The sequence below is a fragment of the Aedes albopictus genome, chromosome 3 (genome assembly GCF_035046485.1).
Source record: "Aedes albopictus strain Foshan chromosome 3, AalbF5, whole genome shotgun sequence".
NCBI lineage: Eukaryota > Metazoa > Arthropoda > Insecta > Diptera > Culicidae > Aedes > Aedes albopictus.
Genome location: NC_085138.1, coordinates 150,561,561 through 150,585,955, shown reverse-complemented (window position 1 = coordinate 150,585,955; position 24,395 = coordinate 150,561,561). Strand labels below are relative to the sequence as shown.

Sequence of the window (24,395 nt, the reverse complement as noted above, 5' to 3'; positions counted from 1 at the left end):
CTAAAATGGTGTGATTTGAAGAGATCGGTTTAGTTTTTTTTTTTTGGTTTTTAGTTCTATTACACATATTCATTGCTTGCATTGATTTAGTTCACTCTCGCAATTCCGCTGAAGCACCTAACGCTGCTTCTGCAACACCATCGGTAGCCTCTTAGTCTGAGTCTATTTTGTATTGCTTACGAGACCCACGGAAATGATTCCGGAACACTACCGGTATATCGAAATGTAGTCTGAGTTTATGAAAACTGTTAATCTGTTTCTTATTATCCATGCATCAGGTTACTGACAAAAAAGCGATTTGATGTACCGCAAGCATGGGTTTGATTCAATTTTATGTATGTCCACTTCCAGTGGGACACCCTTACCCGGTTCCGGAAAATTTGCATGGTTCATTTTTACATTTGACCAATTCCGGCGGGACACCTGAAAGCGGTTGTGGAACACTACCCGTGGTAATCTGAGCTGATTTTCTTGAAAACCGTTCGTCAGCTTGTTGAAAAAAACCGCGATTTGATGAAGCGCATGCATGGAGTTCAGTTCCCTTCTACATTTGACCATATCCGGAGGGACACCGGAAACCGACTTCGGGACACTACTAGTTTTCCCTAGCATGATCTGAGATATTTTTTCTTGGTAACCGTTCATCAGGATACCTTAAACGCCATTTGATGTGTCGCGAATATTTTTTTGGTTTTTTTGGCCGAATGGAAAGGCCACTTTCAGCGAGACACCTTGAACCGATTCCGGAACACTATCAGTAGTTTCTAATGTGGGCTTAGCTTATTTTCTTGCTGATCGTATAAGTCATCGAAAAGGCCACGATTTGATGTGTCACATGTATGAATTAGGCCACTTCCGGCGGGACATCAAGAACCGGTTCCGGGATGCTACCGGTTCAGATATGATCTGAGACTATTTTCCTGCTTACCGTTCCTCAAGTTATAGAAAAAGCGGCGATTTGATGTATCGTATGCATGGGATTGGTTCAATTTTATATTTGGCCATTTCCGGCGGGATACCCGGAACCGGTTCCGGAACACTACCGGATCAGATATGGTCTGAGACTATTTTCCTGTTTACCATTCATCAGGTTACATAAAAAGCGGTAATTTAATGTGTCGCATGCATGGGTTTGTTTCACTTCTATATTTGGCTACTTCCAGCGGGACACCCGGAACTGGTTCCAGTATGCTACCGGTTTTGATATGGTCTGAGACTATTTTCCTGTCTACCGTTCATCAGGTTATACAAAAAGCTGCGATTTGATGTGTCGCATGCATGGGTTTAGTTTAGTGCACTTTTATATTTGGCCACTTCCGGCGGGACACCCGGAACCGGTTCCGGAACACTACCGGTTCAGATATAGTTTGCTACTATTTTTCTGCTTACCGTTCATCAGGATATCGAAAATGCCGTAGTTTGATGGGTCGCATGCATGGGTTTGTTGCAATTTCATATCTGGCCCCTTCCTGGGTACCACCGGTCTGGAATAGAAATCCTCTATAAAGTGATGAGCGGAAGTTACATATGTCGATTCGGCAACGCTGTTTGTTTTGTTTACAACAGCTGCCAATACTTGCCACAAAGCTAGATGTTCAAACTTTGTGCATGATTTTGTTATGGTGCAAGTTGTTTTGTTTACGTTTGCTAATTATGGGAGAACTTTTTTTCCAAAATTTTAAAAAATATCAACGCAATCGAAGAAATCTGAAATGCATTGCAAAGAGTTGCTCTAATCATATCGTCAGAAGCGAATCAAACGGCAGCAATGGTAGTTTTTCGAGAAGAACAGCTACAAAAATTTCTTCATGAGCATGAGTTCTTGAACATAGAAAGAATTAAATATTATCTTTTTTACTACTTTTTCATATGCCATCAATTTTTCGATATTGAAAATAAATAATTATAATTTGTTTAGTACTGATTACAATACCGTGCAAACGATGCATTCCTACAAACGATAAACATGTTCGTTTGGCTCGCATTTTGACAGTTCTCTCTGCACGATTGGCTCACAATGGCCGCTTCCGCAGATCTCTATAATGTAGGATTACTAGTCCGGAACACCTAAATGGCCATAACTCCGGAACGGCTGGACCGATTCAAAGCATTTTTAATAGGAAACAATGGGACAATATTCCACGTCAATTGAAACCAAAAGCGTTGAAATCGGATGATATTTACTATCCAAAAGTGAGGTGACATTTTTGTACACATACACATGCACACGCACACATACATACATACACACAGACATCATCTCAACTTGTCGAGCTGAGTCGATTGGTATACAAGACTTGGCCCTCCGGGGGTTCTATCAAGAAGATTTAATTTTTGGAGTGAACATATAGCTTTTTGGTACACCTTGGTTTACGAGAAAGGCAAAAAAGTTTTGATTTTAATTAGGTTTTACGTTTCTCAAAACTGTTGATACTTGTTTGTATCCCAGATTTCTCCAATGCGATCACGTGAGTGTCCAAAAGTTAGTAATTTAAAAAGGTGTACACTACTCATAAAAAATGAAAGAGGACAAGAGAAAATCATCTTCTTCTAGTTCACCTTGAGACCCACTCAGTATTGGTCTTCAATATTTTGATAATGAAAAGTATGTTCAAAGTGTCCTGAAAAACTCAGCACTTTAGTTCATCTCGGGACCCACGCTTTACTTCCCTTCCGAAAGAAGAACTCACATTTTGCGAGTTTGTCGGGAGTGGGATTCGATCCCAGGTCCTCGGCGTGATAGTCACGTGCTTTAACCATCACACCAGATCCGCTCCACCCTTAATCATATTTATTTACATGGCATGAAAGCTAATTTGTCATTGAAACCAAACTGGTCATGGAATAAACTCGATCATTATTAGACAGTGCTTTCCTCTCGGTAGTTTTCCATAGATTTATTTTAGGATCCTTCTTGGATCTCATAATTGCTCCCAGGAATGCTCCATAGATTTGTTCCAGGATGTGAATATTGCGTAACACACCGGAATAATATATTTCCAGGCATCTTAGCAAATTACAGTAGAATCACTTGGCAGGATACGGGATCTCGCGATGCAGGAGACTTGCTCCGCCAAAGCTCCACTCCTCAATGAGGTAGCATCACGCTGCCCACCTTTTTATGATGCTTGCTGTCACCGACGCTTGTTAGGGGATGGAAACCCAAGGGGAATGCCACTAACCATTGTTTACACTCCACACAAGATTTCTTCTGGAACTCTTCCCGGTATTTTACTGGAATTTCTTAAAGTATTTTTCTAAGGATTCTTCGTACTAGGAAGAATCTTCCACTAGGATTCTTTTAAAGTTATTCCCCAGTATTTTTTCCTCCATACTGTTGGGATTCTTTTAGGGATTTCTTTCAAAGGTCGCGAAATTCCTTCAGTGATCCTTCAGGGTTCATGCAAAGATTCCTTCTGGGATTTTTTCAGGGATTCCTCCAGGGATTTCTACGGGCATATTTTTTTCCAGGATAAATAATTACGCCTGGAATACTGATAGGGATTTCATCCAGGATTCCTTCCTTCAGAGATTCTCTCCGGATTTTTTTCAGTGATTTCGCCTGTGATTGTTTCAAGGATTCCTCTCGAGATTGTTTTGAGAATTCACTCCGAGATTCTTTCAGGAATTCCTTTTGAACCCAGGAATTTCTTCAGGGATTCATTCCAAAATCCCTTCATTGTCTTTTCTCGAGATCTCTCCCAAAAATCTAAATATTGGAGAAGAGGAGAGTATTTGATCGTTTAACGAACATGTATTTGGTATAGGAATATATGTTACAAGGGGCATGGAATATCTCACGTTTTTCAAAGGAATCGTAATTGCCCAAAATTTCATTTCATTCGGAGCTATGACAGTGCAAAAATGGTCATTAGATAATTTTGTCTTTTACTGGAAACTTCATGTAGAATTAACCTATCTTGTCCAAATATACAACCAGTTGATCAACCTACAGTAAACATTTGAGAACTATTGACACAGTTTACGAAAAGTTACACCATGTTGACCATTTTTTGAAAAGTGAAAATTTTGAATGTCCCGATCATTTGGTCTATTTCCTGTATAAATTTGTTTTGACAAGAAAATTTGGAAAAAAAACGCAAAGCTCCTGGAACAGAATTTTCAGAAGTTCAACTGGCACATCTATTTGATGATCTAGTACTGCATTTTCTGAATTAACATTGTAATTACGTCGAAAAGTCACTTATTGCTATACAGACTTCTCCTGTTAAATCGTATATTTAATAAGTTCTTACGTTATGCAGTAGTTCATGCGATAACACAGTATAACATTGTTTCGTGAACCCTAATATTTATTTATGTGACGAGTTGCAAAAAGTTGATTTTTAGCACGAGTCGTACTCTTCGTATTTATAGAAGAGTGATAAAAAATGAGTTTTGCAACGAATTATATACACGATTTTACGCAATGATGTTTTCATTATGCAACTCATTTCTGTTGCATAATGAACAGAAAAATTTGCTATTATGGTACCGAAATAGGTTACAGAAAAAAATTAAATTATGATACTTCAGATTTACGAGTTGGAAATTACTGTATCTAGAATAAGTTATTTTTTTTTGGTCTGTATTCAGGGATGAGAAATGTACTGGAAAAAACGGTTACCGGCTGTACATTTGACATTTTTCCACACGAACATCACAGACCCAGCCAAACTCAAACTGTTCGAAAAATAAATGTCATAACATTTTTTTTTGCCTGCAGCCTTCTTCCTTGAAACGGTTTCCAAGCACGAGAGCGCCAGTACTCGAGTACGACGACGACAAAAATTTCTGTCACAAAGCTAGGAAAGTGCTCTAGCTATTTGTGCAAATCGATTTAAATTATTTATTAAAACAAGTGAGTTATTAGCAGTTGAAAATGTTTGACACTTTTCCCAATCACCCGTCTCAGCATACTGCTCATAAATATTTTCGTGGAGAAGCGAAAACCATCAAGCGTCTGCTTGATTGCCGTCGGCGCGGCGTCTGATGGTATTGGTGCTGCCGTTGTTTTGTTTTTATTTTACTGCCAGTATCGATGAACGGAAAAGAGAAAAAAGTATTTTTTGCCATCCCTGTCTGTATTAACGAGATTTTTAACCATGATGAACTAGCCATCTCGGGACCCAAGCTTTACTTCCCTTCCGAAGGAAGAACTCACATTATGTGAGTATGTCGGGAGTGGGAGTCGATCCCAGGTCCTCGGCGTTATAGTCTTGTGTTCTAACCACCACACCATGTCCGCTCCGCACCCAAGTAACACAACTTGTTACAATGATGTATATAATACATGTTTCATACAAACATCAATGTTTTGTTCAGAATATGGAAAACTTGTTTTCGTACGCTTATATCACCGAAAAAGCGCAAAAAATGGCGGCTTATTTATAAAACATCTTCGATGTTACTAAAGATGTTTTTCAATACATTCTTATAACACAAAATTAAGTGTCGGATATGTTCTCAGCAACATCGTAACAACTTAGTTTTTGCTAGCAGGAAATTATTATACGTCAATCGCATACGGTGCAAATAAATGTAACACTTATTATGTAATATTTGGTAATGGCTCAATATAATATCCGAGCCTTACGTTTCATTTGTAATTGATCATCTTGATGTTTGTTCACTATTACCTAATTTCAAGTGCAATTTAATATTTATGGTGAAATAAATGCATTCACTCGTCATGGATTCATTCGCTTCCTATCGGCTTGAAAACAAGAAGGAAAGTTTATGTTATCTCTCTGGTTTTTGTGTGATTTTCGGACCCATTTTCAGACATGCAACATGGTGGGTTCTTGACACAGTACCGTCAGGAAGTTTTAGAATGCTGTTTTTAATTATATTGCATTAATAATGTTATTTTGACTGTAAAATTTGTGTACGTTATCGATAAGGCAATTATATTATTTTAAAGAATGTTTAAACTGGCAGATACATAATTATTAGGGAAAAACTTGCATATGAACAAACAACTATATATAATAATGTTAGTTTAGTACTTTTTAGCAGGCACTGTAATTTATCTGGCCTGGAAGAATTCAAAATATTGAAAATACGTTTAAATTATATTTATTTTGTGGAGCGGACCTGGTGTGATGGTTAAAGGGTGATACGGTCAAAATTTGGTCACACAATTTTTTCATAATTTTAGACTGCGTACACCAAAACAGCTGAATTTTGGACCAGTAATGCTACATTATATGTAGCTTATACCATAACATTTTCATCAAAATCAATTGAGTATTGGTTGATATATAGACAAAATCATCGACCTACCTTTTTAAAATTTTGTACAAAGGCGCTCCATAGTAAATTTTCGGAAATTTAAGGTCAATAAAGCACAATTTTGATTATAGAACTACCAATACTGCTCCGATTTTTATCAAAATTTTACAGTATAGTACTATTATGAAAATACGTTCTTAGTAAAATTTTGAGCCATTTTGTATGAATACTTTCAAAGTTGTAGCAGTTTGAATATGAAAAAAACTGACCGGGTGCCACTTAAGCAAATATAACTTTGTAACGGCTGGATCAAATTGAATGAAATTTTTACACACCATTTTGATATGCATACTACACATACAGAAAAATTTTCATTGAAATCGGTTAAGTATCTCTGGCTCTATAAATAAAACAGTAAAAATGTATGAATCCTCTTTGCACAAAATTTTAAAATTGCGGATCTCAGGGTTCAACAATATCTCCGCAAATACTAGACCGATTTTGATGACAATTTTATGGTACAAGCTACATATAATGTACCATTACTGATCCAAAAATCAGCTGTTTTGGTGTACGCAATCTAAAGTTATGAAAAAAATTGTGTGACCAAAATTTGACTTGACTCGACAAAATTTGACAAAATTTGACCACCTAAACAAATATAACTTTGTAACGGCTGAATCAAATTGAATGAAATTTTTACATAACATTTTGATATGTATACTTTACACACAGAAAAATTTTCATTGGAATTGGTTCAGTATTTCTGGCTCTATAAAAAAAAGAGTAAAAATGTGTTCGTATTTTTCAATCCACTTTGTACAAAATTTTAAAATTGCAGTTTTCAGGATTCACAATATCTCCGCAAATACTAAACCGATTTTGATGAAAATTTTATGGTATAAGCTACATATAATGTACCAATACTGGTCCAAAAATCAGCTGTTTTGGTGTACGCAGTCTCAAGTTATGAAACAAATTGTGTTACCAAATTTTGACCGTATCACCCTTTAGAACACTTGACTACCACGCCGAGGACCTGGGATCGAATCCCACTCCCGACAAACTCACAAAATGTGGGTTCTTCCTTCGGAAGGGAAGTAAGGCGTGGGTCCCGAGATGAACTAGGCTAGGGCTAAAAATCTCGTTAATACAGATAAAAAAAAAATTCATTCTACATCGCAATAACATGTATGTCGAATGCTGCTTGAATCGTTTGAAATACATCGAAAAGACATCATATCAACGTTATTGCAACATCCATTTCCAAATAGCATACAACGATGTGATATTTGTTTCTGGATACCGGTTTTGAAGATCAGTGTAACAATAACAATGTAGGGTGGGGCGGGGCAAGATGGGTCGCGGGGCAAGATGGGTCAGTGCTATTTTCGGGCGCATTACTCATGTTTTGATTATGGTTATAATTTTGTTAGATGACCAGCATGAATATACAAAAGTTAGGGGCATTCATTGAAAAATTATTCACTCTCATTGGAAATAAAAAATAAAATGGTTTTTAGCCATTTTTCTTATGCGATACATTCCATATAATCTCCATATAAATGGCCGCGGGGCAAGATGGGTCACCTTCAATTTTGAGCGTATTTTTGGAGCACTCAAAAGTTATTTATTTTTTATTACAAGACTATCTTATAAATGACTTCATTCAAGCGGAATGAATGCTCAAAATTATAACATAAAATCATGATAATTTTTTAGTTAAAACGTCGATTTTCAAGTCGCCTTAGGACCACTCAAATCGTAAAGTTTTTTATATTACAAATAAATGTATAAAATGTTTACTAGTAGCTCTTGTTTACTCAGTATGGATATGGAGCATATATGAATGCGGAACAAATCTTATATTTTGACGTTTTTCGTTGAAAAAATGTGAATTACTTAAAAGGTGACCCATCTTGCCCCGCACTTTTTTCACTGCCCAAAATTGGTCACTTTTTAAAACAGCTTGTTTAACATCATGTTTAGTATTTTATGAACTTTTTATCGACTTTTAGCATAGCTAACTAGTGTAATTAAAGAGTAGCGGACGAATATAAACCAATACGATTTGTATTTACAAAGTTATGGTGATCCATCCTTAGGTGACCCATCTTGCCCCGCCCCACCCTATGATTGCAGTTCTTGAAGCGAATCCTAATAAATTGATTTAAAGCTATTTGTGGGATTAAAAATAGTGTTTCTAAGTGATATTTGGTCGCCTCGTAAGTACCAAAAGTGATTATTAAGTAACAGGAGGCCTGACAGTCAAGTGAAGTTCAAATGTGGCTACTTTCTCCCGAGCCATTCAAGCCTAAAGTGAATTCCACAGTCGCTAAGCTTTTCAGAACATATTAATGTATCTATGTGATTGCCTGTTTAGCAAACGACAAAGAAATATCAAGTCCGGACAATTGCAAAGCCTAAAAAATGAGGGCTGAATACTATCATAGTTGGATTTCCTTGTAGTTTTGCGTGCAAGTGATGTTTCATGAATAATGTTCAAGTGGGGGAGGAGAGATAGCGATCTGATAAACGTATACATTAACGTACTAAATACATAAAAATAACGTTTTCGTAACATATTAGAGCCCAAAGGTTATAACTATGCGCTACTGATGTTTCACATATCATCAATAATTGAAAGAAGATAATGATTCAAAATCTAGTGTAACCAACGTTAAATTTACGTTACTGTAACTTGTGGTGAGGTTGATACTAGGGTTGATACGATTTTTCAATACCTTGTTATTTCCAAACATAGTTAAAACATGATTTCAACATTAGAGGTATACAGAAACGATTATAGCACTGTAGTACAACATCTTTTTCAAATGTCATTTTCAAAGATGTTTTCTGTGTTACTTGGGCAGTTAGAATAAGTAAATTTGCTACATTTTCGTTATAAAAGAAGGGCTAAAGTCCATGTCGATGAAATGTATAATCTATAACGAGATGTAAGTCTTCGGGTGCAAATGAATAAATCCTCACCGCTACTATCTATCGCCATTGGTTTGTGTTCTGCTGTAAATACACTATTTCTCTTTTCATTGGTTTCACTTCACGTTTGTCACGAGTAATTATTGGAAACAAAACTTTAATGGTGTTGTTATTTTTTGTCGACATTTTGTTTTGTTTTTCTTATTTTTTGTTAAAATCATAAAACTAATACCGTTTTCCTTCTTTTCCTTCCCTTTTTCCAGACTTGTCGCTCTTGTGAACGAGTAAATTGCTCTAGGTTTAAAGTGTGTGAGTGTGCAAATGTGCCGTTGTAATTCATCGCGCGCGCATCGTTAGATTCATCATCGACGATCGTCACCATACGTCGGTCGATTCTGCTTTGGATCGATATCGAAAGAAAACGCACGTTACAGCGTGCAATCGAGCTAAAAGGCCGTTCTGAGATTCTGGATGATCACGATGGGGAAACACCGCGACGCGGCGGGAAGAACGCCGGCAACATTTAGCTACTACTACTACATAGGAATGCGTATGATGATGGGGGTGTGTCTGTGACTGTGTGTGAGTGAGTCTGTCAAAAGTCAGATCAAGAAAAGATCAGAATCAGAGAATGCATGCATGCGTGTATAAATGGAAGCTTTTTTTTTTCTCTAGGTTAGGCTGTGCAGGCTGTTCGCCTGCAAACTGCAAACTGCATATCTAGTGTGTGTGTGGAGTACTAGAAGAAATCAGAAAGTATCCAGATTATTTGGCGGCGAGACGCTTTGCTTCGGCGGCAAGCTAGGAAAATGTTTCGTTTCTCGATCGGCATAGGTCGGTCGGGAAGGAGGTACTAGAATTAATGCTGTGCGACACGCGACGACGGCAGGTGGGTGGTGCGCTCTGGGATAGGAGGGCGGTTGTAGCTAGTTAGATTTTTTTTAATTGGATGAGCTCGAATGAAGACAGAGTAGGGTAGAAAGGTGTGATCTGAAGAAGGAATGGGGAGCAGCGGATTTGGAAGGAACCGACGGAGAACGATCCGAGGGGAACGATTGTCGTGCGGGGGGTGTTTGCGGTTTCAAACCATTTTTGGTGAAATTATTGTGTAGTACTAGATGGGATTAGTGTTGTGGATGAGATATATAGGAACTTTATTTTGAAGACTTTTTCAATGTGTGTACAGAGGACTTATTTACAAAGGATATTCTATATTGTAGTTTACTCATACTTTTTTCCCTCAAAGAAAGAGAATAAATACTTAAAAGAGCCTACACGTTCTAGGGTTGCACATTCTTATGTAGTTGCAAGCAGTACTAGAATTCAAGGTCTATAGAACTTCAGATGAGTCGGTTACATACCTCACCTTTCGAATGTAATCTAGTACAACATCGTTTCCAACTCTCTTGATGGATCGTCTGAGAAGTTTACTGCAGGATTTAAACAGCTACGGCGGTTCTTAAATACGGAAAATCGAACAATTAGTTACCCCTGAAGATGACACCCCAGTGTCGAAACGTCGGGCAAACAATAAACCTGTTTTTTTTTCGTATTAAAGACTGCGTAGCCGTCTAAATCCATCGTTTCCAACCTTTTCGATAGACACCAATCCTAGGACTGTTGATGTATCCTTTTAAAAGTGAAAAATACGTTTTTGAAGCAGAAATTTTCAACAAAAAATGTCATAAAAAGTGAGTTTAGAAGATATGAAGATCTAGTACTGCAATTGTATTGCTTTTGCAAGTAAAATACCTCAATTCAAATCGGTAGGTCAAACGGAAGAAATATTGAATCCTGATTAATGGGGTTTAGTAGTAAAATTTTTACATGCAGTACTAGAATAATAATTAAATATAAAAAATATTAGGCTTCGGTGTATCGTTCATGCTAGTAGCTCTTGATAGCTGGTTCAAATCAAATATCATTGGAAGCATTTTATGGGATGTGACTTTAAGCATCGGATTGTTTAAAGAAAACGTCCGGTCTAGTACTGCGTTTGTTTTCCAAATACACTACTTCGTTAGTTTTTGATGATCATAGGCCTCTTCTGCCAGTTGTCAAAACTCTGTATACCGCATGGATGTGATCCTTCAATGTAATCGTTCACATTCTAGTTACATTTTTTAGTACTCCATGTATGTTTGATCACATCTAGTACCTACCTGCATAGTGAAAATATGCTAAGCTTTGCAATGATTAATTGGCGATTTCTGTAAGTCAGTTTACTGAAATGTGCTTGCTTATGACAGCATTTTCAAAAGTTAAATCATTAAAAGTATTTAAATGTAGTACTGCATCTTCATCGTGAACTTTAACTTCAACTGTTTTAGTACTTCTAAGAAACAAGTGTCCACATATTCAGATCTTAGTTGATGATTTAAAACCGGAAACCTATCATCCTTATGTCCCGATAGCAGATTTTAGATTTAAGTAATGGTACTCAATTTAAAAAGAAATCTTTTGAATTGAATCGCTGGTAGAACAGCGCGATGCTTTGTATGAAAAAAGTGAACTCTAGAACTGCTAGATGCTTTTCCTGTGGTAAATACCCAAGATCCTACATCTAGTACTGCGTTTATCTAAGGATGTACCGTGGTCACCACAACATTTGTTTTTTATAACCGTGAGCCTGTGGAAAGAACTTTGAAGTGAGAGTGTATACAGTATTGCAAGGCTTCAGCATGTATTGGTATATTTTGACGTCTGATACGTCAAATCTAGTGTTTCATGTCAAACACTTCTAATATCTTTACCTTTTGTCAAATATTATCGTCTGGTGGGTTAACTCCAGGTTTCAGTACAAAATTATCCAAGAGTTTCATTAACTACGATCATATACGATCTAGTACTGCATTCATCTGATAAGCTTTTTAATTGAAATCGCTAGCGAACTCATCAGAACTATTGAAGAAGGTTCTTCAAACTAAACAGTGGGCTCCAGAAGTACTAGCGATCCTCAGCGCTTTTGAGAATGTCTTCTGTTTGGTTACATCTACAAGTACTAGAACGAAAGAGCTTTACAACTGTATATTGATTAAATTCAGCGGACTTTTTAGGTGGTGTTCTCAGAAAATTCATATATAGAGAGAGTGGTGCTATGAGTACCATTAACAAAGGTAATCAACGATCTAGTACTGCGTACATTATATTGTTGCTGAAAATGAGCTATGGTTCAATCAAGTTCTTGTTTCATGGACCGCAATTCAGATTCATGAGAATAATTTACTACACTAGATGTTCAATTTTTATATATACCCTAATCTAGTACAACAGCAATTCAGTCGAAAGACACATTTAGAAAGTGACATTGATATAAATTATCGCCAAACTTCAAATACGGGATGTTTTTAGTTTCGTTCGTTTCGTAGCCGTATGTATTTGATGATCTAGTACTGCATTCTAATGAAATTTTGTGGAATTAAATTTGAAAAACTGCCGAGTGTTGTATTGTTCAATATTCCATAGTAAATGTTTCAGGTCGAATCTTACAATGTTTTTGTTGTATAGGTTTCCAACATATTCTAGTACCGCATACAATCAAGTTGTACGTTGTTATTCAAGTCAATCTTCTTAAGGCAATATTCCATACCTGAAATTCATTTCAAATCCAGGTATAATCTAGTTCAACCTTCAAAATCAGCCTGATTTTGGTGATTAAGCAACACTACATTTCCAAGATTTCGTAAAATCATCAAGTACTACGTAAAATCATCTAGTACGTCGTTCCCACAGCTTTCAGTTAACAACTTTCATTTCAGTTTTAAACGAGAAAACTGCTTTCGATGCTTCACTGATGACGATGACATCAATGCCATCTTCTTTCATCTTAAGGTTCTTTGTTGTGACCATTTGATGATCTAGTCCTGCACTTTTTGTGAGATTTCAATAGAGTTCAAAAAGGTAAAAAATTGCACTTTTTGCATTGTTCAATTGTCCTTCAATTCCAGAGTTTTGTTAACATAATCTAGTACTGCAGAGAGAGGACAGATATAGTCGACTCCAAGCGTGGTCGTTCGTGCTAAATTTTTAAAGTGAAATTCGCACTCACATGTAGCTCAATATTTCAGTAACTAATGAATTTAACTTCCATATTATTAAAATGATCTAGTACTGCATTTTTTCTTGATTTTTTATCATTCAAGTCAATCTTCTCAACAGCATATTCCAGGTCTAATGTGGATGCGAATTGGACCGCAATGGTCGCTTCAATGAGTTAAATGCTGGTTTCGGTTAAGCAACGCAACTTGTTCAAAATTTCGTCAAATCTAGTGCTATAACGTGCTACGTTTGATGATCTAGTCCTGCACTTTTTGTGAGATTTCGATAGAGATCAAAAAGGTCAAAAATTGAACTTTTTGCATTGTTCAATTGTCGTTCAATTCCAGAGTTTTTGGTCACACAATCTAGTACTGCAGAGAGGACAAATATAGTCGACTCCAAGCGTGGCCGTTCGTGCTAAATTTTTAAAGTAAATTTCGCACTCACATGTAGCTCAATATTTCGTAACTAATGAATTTAACTTCCATATTATTAAAATGATCTAATACTGCATTTTTTCTTGATTTTTTAATCATTCAAGTCAATTTTCTCAACAGCATATTTCAGGTTTAATGTGGATGCGAATAGGAGGCAATCAGTGAAGTACTAGATTGAAAGTAGTGAGCTGGATTTTTGTATGGTGAGATGATCAATTCTCCATTTCTGCAATGAAATGATACAAACAGCGTGGGTTATATGATTTCTTGCCTAATTTGATGCTATTTGAGCAAAAGTTTGGGTTACTGTGTTGTTGAAGTTGCAAGAAATAAATAATACAACAACACAGTTACCTAAACTTTTGCTCAACCAGCATCAAATTAGTCAAGAAATCATATAACCCACGCTGTTTGCACCATTTCATTGCAGAAATGGAGAATTGATCTTCTCACCATACAAAAATCCAGCTCACTACTTCCAATCTAGTACTTCACTGATTGCCTCCTATTGGACCGCAATGGTCACTTCAATGAGTTGAATTCTGTATTTTTTTTGTTTAGCAATGCAACTTGTTCAAGATGTCGTCAAATCTAGTACTATAACGTGCTACATTTGATGATCTAATATTGTCTTTTTTCATGAAATTTCTTTGGGTTAAGGTAAGAAAATGCTCGTTGTTACAGGAGTTATAATTTTCCAAAGTCGATGTTACAGAATTCGACTTAAGATGCTTTGGTTCTAGAGTTTTTAAAAATGATCTAGTACTACAGAGAGACAGAATAAAGAGATATGACTCCAAACGTGGCCGTTGGAATCGTCTAAGTAAATTTCGAACTCACATGTAGCTCAATTCCTGTGTTTTTAGAATTTCAATTCTTGAATAACCAACAATCTAGTACTTCATTTTTTTCCTTAAATTTCATTTAGACCGAACCGTTGTTATTCAGGTCAATTTTCTCAAGGCAATATTTGTTGCCTCTCTATTGTACATTGAAAAATCAAATTTTCAGGTATAATCTAGTACTCCCTGAATAACATTCTAAATCCTTTCAAATACGGATTGAACTTCCACGGTCGCTTGAATCAGTTGGATGTTGAATCCAGCTATGTTTTGATTAAGTAACGCAGCATATCAAAAGTTTAGATCAATCTAGTACTACAACGTGCTTCGTCTCCTGAATCAACCGAAAACCGAAGGACCTGCACGCCCTCCGCCCCCTTGGTTTGCTTTGACGTCGTCCCCGGTTCCTCCTAACCACTCGCCGTCGGTAGGTGCTATTCATTAGGAACGCAAATAAAAGGTTCGAAGAAACAGTTCCAAAGGCAAGCGGCAAAGCAAATTCACCTAGCAGTGTTGTGTACCAACCATACCGAATTTGAAATCCAATATTTGAGGAAAGCTTTGGCTACTGACTGCTGGCTGTAAAACAATTCAAAGAAATTCACACAAATTCATTCTACACATTCAGGATTCAATACACTCACACAAACAAACAAAAAACTGCGAAACAGTTTCAACAGCAAACAACAACCAGATAAAATCTGATTGCGCTAATGAAGGAAAACTATTGAAATTACCGAATCAAAAAAAAAGTAATATATTACTATATATTATATAAATGTTGAAAATCATAAGCCGAAATCACTATTCAAAGCAAATTGATTATTATTATAATTATTGAATTATTACATTTACCAGTTCTTAACAAACACCACTTCCTGACCTGGTGCAGTAAGTTGCAAACAGAAAACCATAGAAAAAAAAAAGAAAGCAAAAAATATCAAAACAATTAAAGAGCAGGAAGTGAGCGCCGTGTAAACTTAGTTTGACTAATTTCCTATTTAAGAAGAAACAAAAAGAAAAACAGTGCGAGAAACGCGCGAAAGCCGTCAGTGCAGTGTCGCTGGGACTTTAAAAAAAGAAAAACCGAGAAATGAAAATAGAAATGTTTATAATCTAATAATAAAAATTACTAGTATTCTAATCTGTTAAATTATGTATAAAACACAGTGGAGAAGAGGAGGAAACCTACCATTACAATGTAATTTAATGATTACACAACACACACATACACACAAATCAAGTGTAGAAAGGAAAACAAATCCACACGATTACACTAACACTTACAAAAACAACACGCTAAAAAGAAAGCATACAATACTTTGACACGTACACAACTACACAAACACACACACACACACGAGCATATTTAAACGTGAGAAAAAGTGTGTGCGTGCAACAAAAAAAACTCTGTAATCGCATCCATTGATTGACGAGCGATGAGGGAGGCGAATCGAAAAAGTCATTAAAGCAAATTAAATCTATACCTTTCGCCCCTCCCTCAGTCCCCCCCCCTATAACTTAAGTGATTAACCTTATAGGAAAGCTAACGACGACTACGCTGACGGCGCCGATGCCGACGGCGCCATGGAGCCGCAGCAGGCGTCGACTATTTAATTATGATTTTTGTATGTTTTTATTTCTATTAATTACCAACAAAGACATAGGAAAAACGTTTGCGGAAATAAAGTATAACTGCTATCACACAAACACTCAAAACACTCAAAGTTGATTTTGGTGAAATTTTTCTGGTTTTTGTTTTGTTCGCTTCGCTTCTTCGTTCGTTTTTTTTTCGGGGAAGAAATTCCGCCTGCATCATAACCTCAACCTCGCTGTTCCAGTTTCTCTCATGAACCATGAAGTCGAACCATTCTAGAGGAGTTGGTTTTTGAAGGTGAACTCGTGGATGAACCCTGGTGTTCATATCGATGAATGATATCTACTGTTTGCAGTTCATTGGATCTTTGAAAATGAACCCATTTTCATATGAATATTTCATCTGAACTGCTGAATAAACAGACAGCAAATATCAAGCAATGTTCATTAGGTTCATCATGTGATGAACTGAATGAACATTGTTTGACACTCATCGTTGGTTTGTTCTTTTGATCAACTGATTAATTTTCATCATAATTCATTTACTATATTCATTTTTGAGTGAGTAAATGAACTTCATGTGAAATAACGTTCATCATGAACACTGTAGTTCATTCGTGAAGCCATCTTGCAAATCCGTTCAATAGGACAGATAGGTGAAGTACTAGATTTGTAGTAATGAGCTGAATTTTAGTATGGTGAGAAGGTCAATTCACCTTTTCTGCAGTGAAATGGTACAAAAAGCGTGGGTATTATGATTCCTTGCCTAATTTGATGCTGTTTGAGAAAAACTTTGGGCAACAGTGTTGTTGTTTTCTCCATTTCTTGCAACATAAACAATACAGTTATCCAAAGTTTTGCTCAAACAGTATCAAATTAGGCAAGGAATCATAATACCCACGCATTTTGTACCATTTCATTGCAGAAACAGAGAACTAACCTTCTCACCATACTAAAATTCAGCTCATTACTACAAATCTAGTACTACACCGAACGTGCCCCATTGATCCAAACATCAATTCATCGCATATTTGGTACGAATATAAAACCACAACTACTATAGTAACAAACAAACAAACAATGGTTGTTCGCGCTTATTAGATAGAGAGAGTATACGACGAGGCACCGCACAGGTATCACAGGTCACTGCTTGAAAATAGTCACACCACGATGCAACACTTGAAGAAGCAGGTTCTGATTCATTAAGGACATAGTTGCAGGAGTACCAAAATGGCAGCGAAAATGGCATCTCATTTCTCCCAACCCTTCGCTTCTCCCCCCTTCTTCCCCTTACCAACATTCTCTCATTGATTCAGAGAGCGATCGAATAAATGGTAATTAATAAGCAACAAACCTGGTCGAAGAGCAACGATTTTGCTACTGCATGCGGCACATACTTCATTTTTCACATTTCACTTATTGGTAGGCCCAAATTCATCATAATTTCACTAACTCGTGCGCTAGAAAATGTATCTTCAATACTGTTTCTTCTTCCTGCGATGTGTTGTTGATGATCACATTTTTCTTCGCCAGTTCTTTTAATCACTTTTTTAAGTATTTCTACTCCCCGTAGTACTACGAAAAACTGAACACTCACTATTAACACTTATAATTGTCACACGCGGCGGTTTTCACTACGAAATTGAACTGATTTTACCAGATTTGTGCTAATAAAGTAGCAATAAATCACAAATCTACTACGACGGTAATGTTTACGACTCACTCACTAGTTGGAGGTGTTGGCAACATATATAAATCTGCTCAACACTGACTAGTGCCGTCTACGCTGGTTTTGCCGCGACTTCCACAGTTTTCGAACCATATATTGAGTTCATTTGTTCACATTTGACATAAACATTTCTTTGGCGTGGAAAATATAATCAAATATAATTGAACAACAAAATTGAAAATGTGGTTTTACATATTGTATTTTCTTCTTCTAAGACAAATGTTCATGGTTGGCAACTGTTTCGTGCTGAGTGAGCTTAGGGAAGAGAGGAGAGGACTGCCAAAAACGTAAACACAACCACGCACAATGTGATAAATGGTAGAGATGATGGACAAAAGTGAAAACCCAGTTGAAGTTAAATCAGTTAATAAATGCAGCCACCTCCAATTATTTTTGATGAACTTTCGATGTTCATGATACTTATACAACCTATTTGAAATAATAAAAACTATGATTTTCAATTCTTTATAAGGTTCAGTTTAAGGTAAATTATTTGTTTGTTTGGCCACGTTACTTTACACTGTGCTCCATCTGTGGGGTAGTTTGAGGGGATGATTTGGAGGGTGGTTCGAGTGGGTGGCGATATAATTTTCATGTACTCTAGCAACCTTCACCTTAATACCACTATAAAAAAATAAAACAAATATATAGAAAGTTTGAAATTTTCTCCCTTCTTGGATAGGATCACACACACCAAACAAACAATCAGAATTGTAGAACTGCATCATGTGCGGATATATTTTTCCTCGGAGGGAATTGGATGAGTAATTGCGAACACTGTGCTGCTGTGGCGGCGATTGAGAACTACTGAGACACAGATGAGATAGAATGAAGAAAAAGGAGGGAGCGACACAATGGTTCTCGAAAAAAAAAAACAAAACCATATTGTTTGTATGTAGCGAAACAAAACAATGGGAGAAAATGAAGCGTTGGACTAAGTGAGACTCTATGGTGATTGAAGGCGGAGAACAAAACGCAAAACAAAGATGATAAAAGCGGCTGGACAGAAAGAAAAGAAGATTAATAATTCTATTAATGCTTGTAATAAATGCTTTATATATAAAAATATATAAAACCAATAAAAACTATTTAAACAAATTGGAAGGTTTGTTTTTGTGATCCGAAAATTTCCGCAAATGGACATGATCAATGAAATGGTAAACGATAGCCGGTTTCATACAGAATAGTATGGATCAGAGCGATATGTGAAAGTTTAACGAAACTGATTGCAGCGATGATCTGGTGGTTCATCAACATACTGTCCTCCTGCACAAAGCCTGAGCAGCATGGGCCTTGTCTCGTGTTTGTAGAGCATTAGCGGTTTAGTTTTGTACACGACACACGACAATTTGATGCAGGAGTGAACCTTTTTTGACCGCAGTTTCTGCTGGGGCTCGTAGCAGGTTAGACTTCCACTGATGATGCGCCATTGTAACGTTGTTATCAGCCATTCCCAAGAAAGCTAGCTAGACGAATTCCTCAACAAGACAAGATTTCGTAAACAACTTACATCGACTTTTGAGCCTGGTTCTCGTCGCATTGCACCTTCCAGCGATGATCTGGTGGTTCATCAACATACTGTCCTCCTGCACAAAGCCTGAGCAGCATGGGCCTTGTCTCGTGTTTGTAGAGCATTAGCGGTTTAGTTTTGTACACGACACACGACAATTTGATGCAGGAGTGAACCTTTTTTGACCGCAGTTTCTGCTGGGGCTCGTAGCAGGTTAGACTTCCACTGATGATGCGCCATTGTAACGTTGTTATCAGCCATTCCCAAGAAAGCTAGCTAGACGAATTCCTCAACAAGACAAGATTTCGTAAACAACTTACATCGACTTTTGAGCCTGGTTCTCGTCGCATTGCACCTTCCATAACAGTGTTGATCATAAGGCGAGATCCGAGTGAACTGCTTAATAGTTGGCCCAAAACCCTTACGCAGTTTTACATACCGTTCATTGTTGATATGATCAGTCGAATCAGCTTCCCAAGAAAGCCGTTCAGGGTTTTCCAAAGCTCTGTGCGGTCGGTACTGCCGTATGCTACCTTGAAGTCAATGAACAGAATTGGTATTTACGTCATTTCTGTACCGTACGGCGAAAATCTGGTCCTTTGTCGACCGGCCGTCGATGAAGCCGGCTTGATGACTTCCCACGAACTCATTCGTTTAAGCCTGAAACTTTTAGATGACGGAAGATGATCTGGGATAGCACAATGTAGGCGCCATTCAAATCATGATTGCTCTGAAGTCATCACATTCCAAATGGTCGTATTTGTTGTAAATGGGCAAATTGCCGCTTCCATCCACTCGTCAGGTAGATTTTAGGTTTCCCAAATCTTGGCTAACAACCAGTGCAGACAGGTGGCCAACTTTTGGGGCCTATCTTGATGAGTTCAGCTGCGATATCATATTCAACTTCCCTCAGTGTGGGTGTCCTCTGCTGAACTGGCGTAGTCGTTTCCTCCGTTGCTGTGGTCTCCCGTTTTTCCAGGTGGTGCTTTTTCCCCCCGAAAGAGGCGGCTCTGCTGTTTCCGCTTCTGATTGTAACTTTCTACGTTCTGCCGTGTTCCTTGCTGCAGTATTACCGCCCGCACTGGCTTCTTTGTATCTAAATTGTTTTGCACTTCTTATCGAACCAATCGTTGCGTCGACTTCTTTCCACGTATTCGATGTGCGCTCGGCTGCTTCGTTGAAGGCTGTTTTTACTGTACTCCAGCAGTCCTCTAGAAGGGACACATCGAGCTCTCCCTCGTCTGGCAACGCACGAGATTCTACGCGTATACTGAGGTCACATCCGGTTGCTTCAGTCGCTCTAGGTTGTACCGCTGCGGTCGCCGATATCGTACATTGTTCATTACGGTAAGTTTTGGGCGCAGTTTGACCATCACAAGCTAGTAGTCGGAGCCGATGTTTGCGCCACGATAGATCCTGACGTCGATAATGTCGGAGAAGTGCCGTCCGTCAATCAGAACGTAGTCGATTTGCGATCAGGTGCTACGTACATACTAAGATTCTGATTTCCCAGTAATTTTTCGCTGAGTTCTGTATTTTTTTAAATCTTTTTACTGAGTTCTCAACAGCAGATTTAACTCGGTACACTCGGTAACCAATATTTACCGTTCATCTGTAATTTTTGACAGTTCATTTGCAGAGCTCGTTAACTTATTTACAGAGTATTCAGTAAAAGTGATAACCGAGCATACCGAGTTAAATCTGCTGTTGAGAACTCAGTAAAAAGATGGGGAAAATACCGAGCTAATCTTAGTGTGTATATATGGTCATGTTCTCTATTTACAGAACAGGTCTTTATTTTATCCGAAACGAGGATAATCCCGGGGAGTGAAATTCGGTAAACATGCGTAAGGATTGAGGTTATGCAAAAGGCCTGAGGTACCTGCTGTAAAATTACAAATACACTCCCGGTCTAAAGTTTAGGGTCACTCCCTCAAAATCATGTCATTATTTTGGACCCATGTCTTCGCCGATTTGGAAACCTTATTCAAAAGATAATCAGTGAAAGAAACTTTGAACATGATTTAGGTGATTTTTTTGCAAAAATATGTTTATGTAAACTTAATCTAAAGCTGCAACATTTTCTAAAAGATAAATTTAACATACGGAAAGTGGATCGACCAAATTTTAAGGTGAGAGCGGTAATATAACCTAGTTTCTGTCAGCTTTCAAATGATTTTTACCGAAATTAGCTAAAAAAATCTATAACAGAAGTTATTAAGTAAATTAACTCTTGATGTCGTCACCCAAAAGTTTGAGGTCATATTTTAGTAAAACATGGAAAAGTGATTTGTTCATATATATTTGTCATCTTTCATTCAATTTTTATTGTTTCTGGCTTATTTTGAACATGATGAAGAGCAAAGCAAAGATAACCGTTCATATCGTAATTGTTGTGTCATTTAGTTCGCTTGTATTTGTCGGAGTAACATTACCCAAAATTACATTTTTTTGGTAGTGTGTAGACTTCAACCAGACCCCCCTCCTCGAGGGATCCCTTAGAATCAACATAGTTTATTGAGGGGATCCAGCAGATCTTCTTAAAATTTCTCCAAGTGTGACTTCTGAGAGTCACCCAGACTACTTACTTTACTTTCAATCCTGGGCACCCACGGTGGTGCAGAGGGTCGAATTGAAAGATCTCCATCCTGGGCGATTGGAAACCATCGCGCCTTGACTTGTGGCCAGGTCAAATTTCTGTCGACTTCCTCGCACTCCGCTTCCTCCAGACGGAGATTTTTTCTCTCGAAAGAGGCGGGTCTTCTGTCCTAAGTTGCAGAGTTACCACCCGCACTGCATTATTCTCTTCCGAAACCGCCCTGCATTCTACGTCGAACCATTCATTCCGTCAACTCCGTTTCACGTACTCGATGGTGCTCTCAGCTGCATCGTTGTACTCCAGCTGTCTTCTAGAGCATCTTTGTTCTAAAGCAAATAAAACTGGCAAAAGGTTATAGAGTACTCATACTCATGGCATACATAATTTTACGATCGCACTTTTAGGTGGTTTCATCACTAATGCCATAATGAGGCAAAATATGTGTGTTATCAAATCAAAAAAACTTCACCGATGACACCCAATATCTAAAATCAATAGATTTAATCCTTTGGAGACGGAATTTTCACCTTTCTGGATGCAACCTCGCTGGTCTAGAACACGTGATGGTCGATTTTCTCGGCTGGGCATGTATGACCCATCCGTCCCCAAAGGGTAAAGCTTTTGATCGTGAAATCGACCATTTCAAATACTGTGGTCTCAGGAGCATTTCGGTGGATTTTAGGGGATACCAGGGGATCTCAGGGGCGTTTGAGAGGGTATCAAGGTGTTTCAGGGGCGTTTCAAAAAACATCAGGAAGTTTAAGGCCATTTCAGAGGGTCTTAAGATGGGTTTTAAAGGTGTTTCAGGAGGTTTGAGGGTCGTTTTATGCGGTATCAGGGATGTTTCAGGTTATTTATGAGGGTTACCAGAGTTCATGGTGTGAGAATCTTTCTCTGTAATGATTATTCAACAACTGTATTCATTATTTGTATACACTTTATTACCGATACTTCAATATAACATACAATGATTCACACTCCAGACAACAATAACAACATCTCCACATATGACAGATACTTAATGTAAACATACACGCTAAACGTAATAGAGTAATACAATTATTTATTATGGTGCCCCTTGAAACAATCTTTGGACCCCCTGCAATTCCCATGTGTGGTACCTTGTGACCACACATGGGAATTGCAGGGGGCCTAAAGATTGTTTCAAGGGGCACCAAAGTGTCTCAAGGACTTTCAGGGGTTGTCTGGAGGTGCCCAGGGGTCTCAGGGGACTCAGGGGCGTTTCTGTTGGTCTTAGGGAGATATCGGGGAATCTCAGGGGCATTTCAAATGGTCTTAACCCGTTAACGCCCAAGGTGTCTCACAATTTAAATCTTCAAAAAAAAAAGGTTATCACAGGTCAAGTTCCAATAAAATAATCATGATTTGACGATAAAAATGGAAGTCTATGGTGTAGTTCCAGAAAAAAATCTTCATTGTAGGTCCTCAATATCTGACGATTTTTTCGAGTTCTATTTCAGCACAACTTCTACGCTATCGTTATATTCTGATCCGTATAGACACAATACAGCTCTAAACAAGTGAGAGAGATGATAACCACTCAAAAAGAATAGAAGAAGGACTTATAAATTGGGGCAGATAATGATTTCTAATAAAGTAATTGAGTTTTTCCTTCAGCACCCCCCCCCCCCCACAAACTTTCTTAAAAAATTTGAAAAAAAATCGTGTTAAGTACTGTTCCTTTTAATTTATAGGGGAGACTGAGGAGACTTGATCCCTGGGGAGACTTGTTCCCCCCATATTTTCTCGGAATCAAAAACAGTTTTCTTCTAGCATATTTTTTCCAAAACAACATCTGGACAGACGACAATGTTTTGGCTACAATTGATTTTAATTGTGTATTGCATTATTTTTTAATGGCTGATGGTTTGTTTTCAGTCCTTCAGAAATCTTTTAGGCGATTCCGAAAAATCTCAATAACTTTTTGAAAATTGAACCAAATCGTGTCAAAATTTCACAGCACATAGTATAAATAAAATACTATCAAACGTATTTGTCCAAATAAGGATGTTATATAAATATTTTAAATAATGTAGCTTAGTGTATACAACAGTGAGGGAGACTTGATCCCTCGAGGATTACACACACATTATACATGTGAAAAATCAATTTCTATTTGGAAGCCTCTATTTACTCGGAATTCTAGTATATTCAATGATAAAACGTGTCAGATAATTATTATTTCATTACACACCATTAAAAGGGGGATCAAGTCTCCCCATTTTCAAAATACGGCATATCCTTAACAATTTAAGGAAATCTTATAATTTCAAATACACCATATTCATCAAAAATGTAAGAAAACTTGAAAAGAAAATGAACAGGAAGCTTCTGGAGTTATTTTCCCTTTAAATTAAAGATGTGTTCAAAAGGGGATCAATTGTGACCCATTTTTGAAAAATACATCATAAGACATGCCTCCATAAACACACAGTTTTGAAAACTTTAA

The 24,395-nt window shown here is 37.5% G+C and overlaps 1 protein-coding gene across 15 annotated transcripts in view; it reads left to right on the top strand.

The window, feature by feature from the left end:
* LOC109431907 (inner centromere protein A) overlaps positions 1-16,201 on the top strand; it is a 137,142-nt gene extending 120,941 nt beyond the window's left edge. For all 15 annotated transcript variants that reach the window (XM_062842153.1, XM_062842157.1, XM_062842154.1 and 12 more), the window contains one exon: positions 9,438-16,201. In XM_062842153.1, coding sequence (XP_062698137.1) covers positions 9,438-9,454 — 17 coding nt within the window. In that variant the 3' untranslated portion in view covers positions 9,455-16,201. The remainder of the gene's footprint in view (positions 1-9,437) is intronic.
* Positions 16,202-24,395: the final 8,194 nt, after the last annotated feature.